Genomic DNA, 10,137 nt, shown 5'->3' on the forward strand with positions numbered 1-10,137 from the left:
CTTATAATGTAACATAATTGCGTCAGATTAAAAAATGAATTTTGAGATAGCTTCCACGTGTTGTTCTCCTACAAGTTACACGGAGTATTACTTACCTGGTCAATAAATCATATTTATATATTTTCTATATTATAGATAATATGTTATTATTTATATTGTAATGATTCAGCATAGTGGATATTACAATTGTTAAGATTATCTTAATAAGGTGGGTAGGTGTATGAGTCAGATGCAATCATGCGATTCATAAAACTGATTAATTATAATTACGATCTTTAAGTATAAAATACTCTCATTTAAGTAGTTTTAAATTGAAACCATAATTTGTACATTAAATGGTGTTTAAGTAACAAGACGACGATTTATAATTTACGAAGGAAGTACTGGAGGGGGAAGGAATCGACACTTATTCCCCCAAAAAAATTATTACGTAGTAAAGATATAAATTAAAAGGTAGCAAATAATTTTCCTTAGTATAATTCCTATGAAAAAACTATTACATTGTGAAAACATAATTTTTATTTATTTGAAATGTATGTAAACATATTTCGTTTGTACATTACCCAATATCAATACCTAATCTTAAATTAATTAGAGGACTTATTTTTTAGAAATAACACGGTATTTATCTTAGTAAAATGCTCTTATAATAAAATACCAACCCATAGATCTGTAGTCTTTGTTAAAATTCACGGAAATTATGTTTTAGAGATGTATTTAAACACTATTTATGACATGTTTTTAAATGAAGTTGTAGTTTATTCACACTACATTGATAAAGAAATATATTTTATTTTATGACAAATGTTTCGATTCTTATTTTTTTATTAATGAATTCAAAATACTGTTAAGAATTTAACATCTTCATTTTGTTAGAGCATCAAAATTGAATTAGATAATAAAAAAGAACTAACAAATTTCAACAGCGACTTATTATTTTTCATTTAGACAACCAGCGCAGAAATTTCTTTTAGACTACTACCATAATAAATAATTGATGAGCCATATCACATTATTGCCGGCGGCAGCAATACTATTGCACGGCCACTGGTATTAAAAAACCAAATTAATGATGTATTATTTAATCTTTAAACTATATCTAAACGCAAAAGGTTGATACGGTATAAGTTATTGTAGGATCAAATTTGTTAATTCTTTTTTTCTATCATATTACATTATTAAAAATAAAGGTTGTTCCCATTGAAGAAAACTATTGATATTTATCCCCGAAATGATAAAAAAAAATACATAATGGTTTTGTGAACTATTTACAAAAAATAAAAATTTGGCTCTAGTTAGTTTTTCAGAAAATGATTGTCTTCTAGACTTAGATAACCTGTATTAAATTAGACTTATAATATACCCATTTAGATATTGTGGAAGGATTTTTTCAGTAAAATAATTGTAAACTAAGTAGTAAAGAACAGCAATTTATTTCATATCAAACATATTTAAAATACTTGTTTTCAATGATAAATTACTTAGAAAAAATGATTACATTATATAACCAGGTTAAAGCTATTCATACTCCATTTATTATCTTTAACTTATCCAAATCTTTAAATCTCTATCTTATAAAACTAAGCAAAATTTTCTTTAATATTAGATATTCAATTTCTTTATAAAATTTTTAACTGAGTAGATAAAATTCCTTAATTTTCATTCAAAATATGTTTGTTTGATTACACATATTATATTAGGATAAAAGAAAAATATCAGATTAGATATTATACAAAAGATATTATACTTAGAAGTCATAGGTTTGAAAAAAATAAATTAATTAATAGAAAACTCAATATATAATAGTAGTTCTTCCAAAGTCAAATTACTCAAATACAATCATCAAAATTGTACAGATGAAATAATAGAAGAATGAGACAAAATTCAATCATAGTATACAACATAAGACAGAAAATAATATTTCACATCAGTAAGTCAAGGGACATAATATTGATCATTAGTGCACAATAAATGAATACTGCTTCTTATTTTTAAAATTTTCTGTGTGCTGGACGGCCACCTCCCCAACGGTTCCCACCACCACCATACCATTTATTACCACCATTGGCTATAAAAAACAAAACAGTTATAATTAGATATAATCAATTCAATATGTGAATAAAATATATTCTTACAATAAGATCTTGCAGCCATAGCAGCTAATTTAGGATCAATTCTCTGATTAGCTTCAGTGAGTACAGCAACTAAATCTTTAGCTTGCTTGCTATTGGAATGAGTGAAAAAGGCGTATGATGTACCTTTTTGAGACGATCTACCAGTTCGACCAATTCGGTGAATGTAATCTTCTGAATTATTGGGATAGTCAAAATTAATAACAAATTTTACATCATCTACATCTAAACCTCTAGCAGCAACATCAGTTGCTACTAAAATATTTGCTCTTCCATTTCTAAATTGTTTTAATACATGATCTCTTTCAGATTGTGATTTATCTCCATGAATACCAACAGCTCTAGCACTAAAAATAATTTCTTAACTTAATTAATTAATTTTATAATATTGATTAGTAATTAAATGTTAAATTGAATATAGCAATTCAGATCTTCTTAAAGGACAAAAAACAACACTAGGCATGTTTAATGTAAGATTATCATCATTTACAAAATCGTTATATATATAGGTTTAATAATCAGATCTTCTTAGAGGACAAATAAACAACACAGAGTATGTTCTAAAAAAAAAAATCATCATTTTTAAACCACATAAAAGATTTCATGGTAGGTTTATAACACAAACATAGGGGTAAAAAAAAAAAAAATCATGATAGCTTAAAAACTAAAACCATTAAAAAAAAAAAAAAAAATTGTATACAAGAAAATATTTATCATACAATCTTGGAACTGCTTACATAGAAATACATTTTAATTGAACTTACCCCATATTAACAATTTTACGGGTAATTGTATCAACTTTTCGTTTAGTTTCAGCAAAAATTATGGTTTTATTTTCATCCATGTTACTTATGTCTTGTAATAGATCCATAAGTTTATCTTCTTTTTCATGTTCTTGAACGACATCAACATTTTGTTGAATATTATGATTGGCAGATAATGTTAAAGATCCTACATTAAGCTGAATGTAGTCACTTAAGAAGTCATTGGCCAATTTTTGGACTTCTTTTGGCCATGTAGCAGACCACATCAACACTTGTCTATCAGGCTATTTAAATAAAAAATTATTGTAACTAAAACTAAAACTAAATACAAGTAAAGTAAATTTACTCTAATTTGTTGAATGATTTTCCTTATTTGTGGTTCAAAACCCATATCTAACATACGATCTGCTTCATCCAAGACAAGATAAGTACAACGTTGCAAGTTAGTAGCATTTGATTCCAAAAAATCAAGTAGACGGCCTGGTGTTGCTATAGCAATTTCAACACCATTATGTAAATCTCTAGCCTAATGTGTTAACATATTAATATTAATTTATGAAATATTTTATACAGAGTTGGGAAAAAAAATATGACTCAAGTTAGATTAGAACTTTTAAAAAGGTAAATAGATCAATAATAAAATAAGTAGTGCCTCATTGTTAAATTTAATTCTAACAGGATAACCTATAATATGTTCTAATTATTAATCTACACATGTTAGTACAAATTGTGTACTAACAGATTTAACATAATCTTGTACGAGATCATTTTTAAAATATTAATTTGCTAATGGTAGGGCTTTACTAACTATATATAATAACTAAAAAAAATTATTATTAAGAATTTAAACGTAAATTATATAATATTCAATTTAATACAAGGTGTAATCAAGAAATTAAGAAGTTCAATATTTTATCATACATATTTTAAACCCAACTCTATGTTATTTATTATTTTCTTCTGAAGAAATTAAAAATTGTTGTTCATCGATGAGCACTGAGAACACACCTGGTTCAAAAAACTAATAAGTTTTAACTTACTGTTTGTTCAGTGCTACGATGAAGACATGCTGACGGTTTAGTTTTCGATGCATAAGGAACAAACAAAGAACTTAAAGAAAAGGATTGAAAAGTGTCGGTTTAGTTGAACCAACAGATATATGGCCGCCAATTGACAAATCAATTGTATCAATTCGGTTTGCAGCGCCGCTTCAGGTGAATGAACACGACATAATTAATAAGTCATGATCCAAATACACTGTGCGCAATTAAGGTTACTCAATTATTTTAGCAAAAAAATTAAAAACCAGTTCTGCAAAACCGAATTTCAAAATGGCGGCCTGCAACGAACAAAAACAAAACACCATGTTATTAGTAAATTCAGCAAATAATAATTACAAATAAATAATAATAGGCAATATTAATTTTAATTCAACTTAAAAATACCTGATGAGATTTAGGTGCACCACCATATATACAAGTGGATCGTAAATATGTGGATTGGTTGAAAAGAGCAGCAACTTTCTGAATTTGTTGAGCCAATTCTCTTGTTGGAGCTAACACAAGTGCAATTGGACCATCACCCTTTTTTAAGGGCTCTTGATTGTTAATATGAACAACAGCAGGCAAAGTATACTAGAAATAATGTTATATTAGGCTTCCAATTTAAAATGAAAAATAATACACATACAGCTAATGTTTTGCCTGATCCAGTTTGTGCAACTCCAACCATATTTTTACCACTCATAGCTATAGGCCAACCTTGAGCTTGGATTGGTGTTGGCTCACTAAAACCTTCATTAACTAAAACTTGCATTACATAATCTGGGAAATTGGCTTCTTTAAAATGTTGAATTGGATATGGAACTTCAGTTCTATCAGAACTCATCACTGTGATGTCCTTACTAGTACGGTATTTATCTACTTCCTCATAAGATCTAACCAGACAAAAAAAATTAAACTCGATATAAAAAGGTACGAATTGTTAAGAAATTACCTTCGATCAATAGTAGGATGGGGAACATAAAATTCTTTTTTGAAAGGTCGTAATTGAACACGGTCCCAATTAGGGGTTTGCAGATTTGCACCAGGATTTTTCTTATCACCTCCCATTCTACCACCACCATATCGCTGACCGCCTCCTCTTCCACCACCGCCTCCATAAGAACTATTACCTCTACCATTTCTTGCATAAGACCTACAAATGAATATTCATTTAGATAACATAAATAACAAACAAATAAGAAATAAATTACATTGAAAACAATTTATCACAAGTGTAAGTAATTCATAAAATAAATGAAGCTAAAAAGACCTTGACTCATGTCAAGTCAAATCATAGTAAATTTTATCACATTAGAGTCATACAGAAAATAGAACTAGATTATTTGAAAATACTCTAGAAATAAAAATAGGAATATTTAATGGCAGATAGATGGCAGCACTAAAGCTATCCCACCTATACCTAATTTTAATTGAAATGAATGAAGACTGGAAAGTGATGGCAATAAGACATTAAAAATTGTTTAATATAGTAAGCAATATAAAATAAAGACTTTATTGACTGTGAGAAAATTATTTCCCTTATAATTTCAAAATACATTAATTAATATTTAACATATAAAAAAAAAAGTGATTGAACAATATTAAACAATTACTTAATGGCAAAATATATTTTCTACCGTTCAAGTAAAAATAAAGTATAGTTTTTATAAATAAAAGGCATTAATATGGAATGTATAGTTAAAAAAAAAATCATTGTAAAAAAATTTATAATTATTTAAATTTTTAAATAATTTAATACTATTTAAGGGTGGCCGAACTCAAGTAGTTGGGATTAAGGAAAGGAAAAAGAAGAAGAAGAAGAATTAAATGCTATTTCATTGTGACGTTAAAATTGAATTATGATACAAAATGCTCTAAAGAACATGGGAACACGCCGTAACCACACTATGGCATAACCTAACTAGTAGAAAATTTTACAAAGAACCTCGGGTAAAATTATCAAAGTATACAAAGACAAAAAAACGCTAGATACTTACATAATTGAAATGTTTTTTAAGAACAACTGAGATGATGAAATGCCTTTCAATGTTGATGAACAATTGATTGGGTTCAATATGGCGGATTTAACACAACGTAAACCTTGAGCAAACATAATGATGGTCTAATTTAACTTGTTAGGTTTACAACTAGAGTTAAAAAAAATAGGTATGTTACAATTAACAAATATTTGATACTTACAGTACTCAGTAATGAAACTTAAGTGATCTTGAAAGAAACTTGATTTCGTTCGACGTCAAATGTGATGTTACGTCGTCGCCAGCAAACGAAAGAAAGAACGAAAGATAAAACGGAAGGGCGACTAAGGTAGAATAATGTATGTAGAAAGAGAGAAACTATGGATTAATATAATCGATGACACGTCATTGGTTACTTACTACTAGCACACTAGTGATATCTACCAACTTAAGCTCAGTGATACCAACTACTTTTTACTAAATTAATATAGTACCGAACTATTAACACCGGTGTTTGCAAAAAATAAATAAAATATACATAAAAATACAATTTGTTTTAAGTATTGTTTAATTAAAATAAAGTACTTATTCTAAAGGATGGTAATATCAGAGAGTATGAAGGATACATCAAAAATCTATAACCTTAACTCATTGATTTTATTGAAAAGAACAGTTTTATGCATAATTAATGAACAACAAACATTAATAAATATAGTTTAAAAAACTAAAAAAAACACGCTTTTAAAGCATATCGAACTAAAAAGTTAAAAATGATTTTTAAAATAAACTTAAAACGTCGGCGCTCAATATACGAAAAGTATGGCACAAAGCACCCACGCTTTTTTTCACAATAATACTAATATTTTTCGTTCATTATTGTTCTAAGTTTATTTTAAAAAATTATTTTTAACTTTTTTGTTCGATGTACTTTAAAAGCGTGTTTTTTAGTTTTTTAAACTATATTTATTTTTCACTTTTAGTTTTTTATGACATCGCTGTCACAGTCACGAAGTGTTTATTGTCAATTATGACTATCAATAGATATAATTTCTGTATTGGCAGTTAGTGTATTTATAAACTCACAGCTGTATCTTACTACTATTGATAATAAATAAAGGCTATATACCTGTGAATATCGTTAAAAAAAAAACCAATTAGCTACCTGTATTTGTAACCCTTTTGTATTATCTTATTATATAATTGAACAAGGAAAAAAACGCTTTTCTGGAAAAATTATTTAGCGTGCTCGGATTTTCAAAATTTTTTTTTTCTACGAAACTCAACCAGACTCCAGGAAAATTATTGGTGAAGGTCGGAAAATTTTTGCCGTTCGCCCACGAGTGTTTTAAAATTTCAACCATTTTTGAGAAAAACGCTCGCTGACGCCAGCGTTTTACGACTTAAGGTTTGAATTATTGGTTTTAATATGCGCATTGACTAATTTCTGCTCATACGTTTATCCTGAACCTTGATTATTTAGTGTAATATGTATTTTTATTAGGACACTATTTTGCATTTGCACATAGCACTATATTTTATCGATGAATGTTACATGTTATACATAAATTTCAAGACGATTATAATTATCTAAGTTTGTACTTTCATTATCAGAACTATACATTATTAATAAATTTTTTTTCTCATATATGATATATAAGTCTATGAGTTTATCGTTTAAATTGGGATAACAACTATGCTGTCCAACGTTAAATAACAGTTACCAATATATATATCAAAATTAAATTTTTTACATAGTCCCACATATTTTATAATATAAACACGATTATTATAATTAGAATATTAATAATTTTTATGTATATTCTCTTTTTAAATTTTCTTGATTTTAATAATAAAATTTTTAATATATTTTTGTTACTCTGATTCTGATGTAATATTTTTTCTGCAAAAGACTTATCGTGCCCAGCGTAGCCGGGTTAGTTTTAAACTAGTTTTTAGTTAGTTTAAAAATAGTTTTTAAACTTTCGGTAGTTTTTTTAAATATTTAATAGTGTATGCTAAAAATAAAATATATAGTTGCATAAAAAATATGTGATGGTTAAAACGCTCATTACTGCTTTGAAGGGCTTTAATTTCTCTAAATGAAGATTTTATATGTATTTTTTTACATGTAAGCTTTAGCCTCCTAAACATTTTACCGTGTGCCCACCTATATTTAGACATATATATATATTTATGAGCTGATGTTTCGGACTCATTGTAGAGTCCATTTTCAGAACGATGGTCAGAGGCTCGTAGTTGTACTGTCAGCATAGCTTGTTTAGGGTATGTTTTTAAATCAGTTGATTTACCAACTGATAACATCGATGTTGTTTACATCCGGTTTTTGTTTTTGTTGTTGTTTACGGCACACTTGACTAGTGATGGAAAATATCTAATAGAAACTATAGAACTAGTGATGGGCATAATCGAATGATTAGTAATCGAGACATTTTCATAATCGAGTGAATCTCTCGAAAAATCACTCGAAGTTAAAATCGTCTGCTCGTATGATAAGAATAATCAACTATTATTATTTATCGAGAGAATCGAAAAATTATACGAAATATGAATAAATATACCTATAGTAAATAATTATTAATTTAATTTTGCTTTTTTTATTTGTTGGTGTTTATTTATAATTAATATATTAAACTATAATTTAGGAATAATAATAACAATAATATATTAATAATGCATTATTAATAAGTGCTTTAAATAAAAGACAAGTTGTTATTTTTATTATTTAATAATTATTACCTATATTTTAAAAAAACCGATAACAAATTTAAAAATAAAAACATAAGATAAGGTAGCAATAGCCTGCTTGACCATCATAATTAAAACACCTAATTCCACACCTAATTGATTTTTCATAAATTCACAACTAGTGAGAGAATCAGAACTCAGTAGTTTAGCCAGTTCAGGACAAAACTTTGTTCTAATCGTCACATACTTCCCAAAAATGTGACAGATAAGGTGTTGCCATGAGTAGCGATTGAACGAGTTGAAAATAAGACTCGAAGTCAACAATTTAATAATAATTCGACTATAATTTATGCTAAATAAAAACTTAAAAATAGTATTCTCTCGTTTCATCGTTTCATGGACATCATTCGAAATAACTTTTATTCGATTATATACATTTCAAGATCAAGAAATCATTGTTTTTATAATAAACGAGAAATCATTAGAAATAATCACTCGATTATAGAATAATCAATATTATTCTAATATTATTTATTAAAAAAATCAGAATATCTCGATTATGCCCATCACTATATAGAACTATTTGATAGTTGTCCACTATTCGAACTATTCGATAGTCATTCAAAAAGTATTCGAATAGTAAAAATATTCGATAGTTTATGCTAAAAATAAACTATTCGGTTGTATAAACACAATTTGAATAGTTATACGATAATTTAAAATATTTGAAAATGCCCATCACTAATTTTTATTATTATTAATTGCATAATAATTTATTTATAAGTATTCGTTAATCATCTTCTTATTATAATTAAGTATACTTAATAAAAATTTTAGGTAAAACTATTCGATAGTCTATTCGAATAGTTTATGCCAAAAATAAACTTCGGTTGTATAAAAATTATTCGATAGTTTAAAATATTCAAAAATGCCCATCACTACTCTTGACATTTAGCTCTTTGTTTTCTAAATCGGCAATTTTCTGTTTTAAATTGTAGTTTTTTCACACATTAAGTTACTTTCTTTGTTGTTTGTTAATTTTCTTTTTGTGTGGTGTATGATAGGTAACCAAGTCTTGGTAATAGTCCATCAAAAAATGCCCAGAAAATTACAACAGAGAAGTTGGATAAGCTATTAGCAAGACTTGCCGTAAACAAGAAACTGACAGTTGTCAACAACAGATAAGCAACATCAATGTTATCAGTTATCAACTGATATAAAAACATACCGTAAACAAACTACAGACGGTACAAGTCCGAAACGTCAGCTCTTTACTGAAAACGTGGATACATCTGTAAACAATTTAAGCAGTAGATATATTTTTATAAATATATATATTTTTTTAATGAGAGTATTGTTAGAGAGCCTTAAACATAAGCGTTACTTGAAAATTTTGTCTATGGGGACTATTTCATAATATTGAACAATAAATTAATAGAAAGCTTTGCCATATTTTTTTATCACCCACTCTTTCCTAAAATATTATCTTTAATGATGGGGACTGAAACCACCACAG

General features: G+C 27.3%; 1 protein-coding gene across 3 annotated transcripts; it reads right to left on the reverse strand.

The window, feature by feature from the left end:
- Positions 1 to 1,780: 1,780 nt before the first annotated feature.
- LOC126900418 (ATP-dependent RNA helicase p62-like) lies at positions 1,781 to 6,295 on the reverse strand. 3 transcript variants are annotated; one of them, XM_050676112.1, is made up of 9 exons: positions 6,139 to 6,295; positions 5,937 to 6,039; positions 4,892 to 5,092; positions 4,586 to 4,832; positions 4,342 to 4,530; positions 3,243 to 3,422; positions 2,897 to 3,180; positions 2,136 to 2,479; positions 1,781 to 2,068 (listed from the first exon to the last, which is right to left on the reverse strand). In XM_050676112.1, coding segments are annotated over exons 2-9 (1,524 nt in total). In that variant the 5' UTR covers positions 5,939 to 6,039; positions 6,139 to 6,295; the 3' UTR covers positions 1,781 to 1,991. The 3 variants fall into 3 exon arrangements, with proteins under 3 accessions (XP_050532069.1, XP_050532067.1, XP_050532068.1); XM_050676110.1 differs by having other exon boundaries at positions 5,937 to 6,061; positions 6,139 to 6,290; XM_050676111.1 differs by having other exon boundaries at positions 5,937 to 6,070; positions 6,139 to 6,250.
- Positions 6,296 to 10,137: the final 3,842 nt, after the last annotated feature.

Source organism: Daktulosphaira vitifoliae, unplaced genomic scaffold, assembly GCF_025091365.1.
Source record: "Daktulosphaira vitifoliae isolate Bord-2020 unplaced genomic scaffold, ASM2509136v1 Scaffold_3, whole genome shotgun sequence".
NCBI classification, from domain to species: domain Eukaryota; kingdom Metazoa; phylum Arthropoda; class Insecta; order Hemiptera; family Phylloxeridae; genus Daktulosphaira; species Daktulosphaira vitifoliae.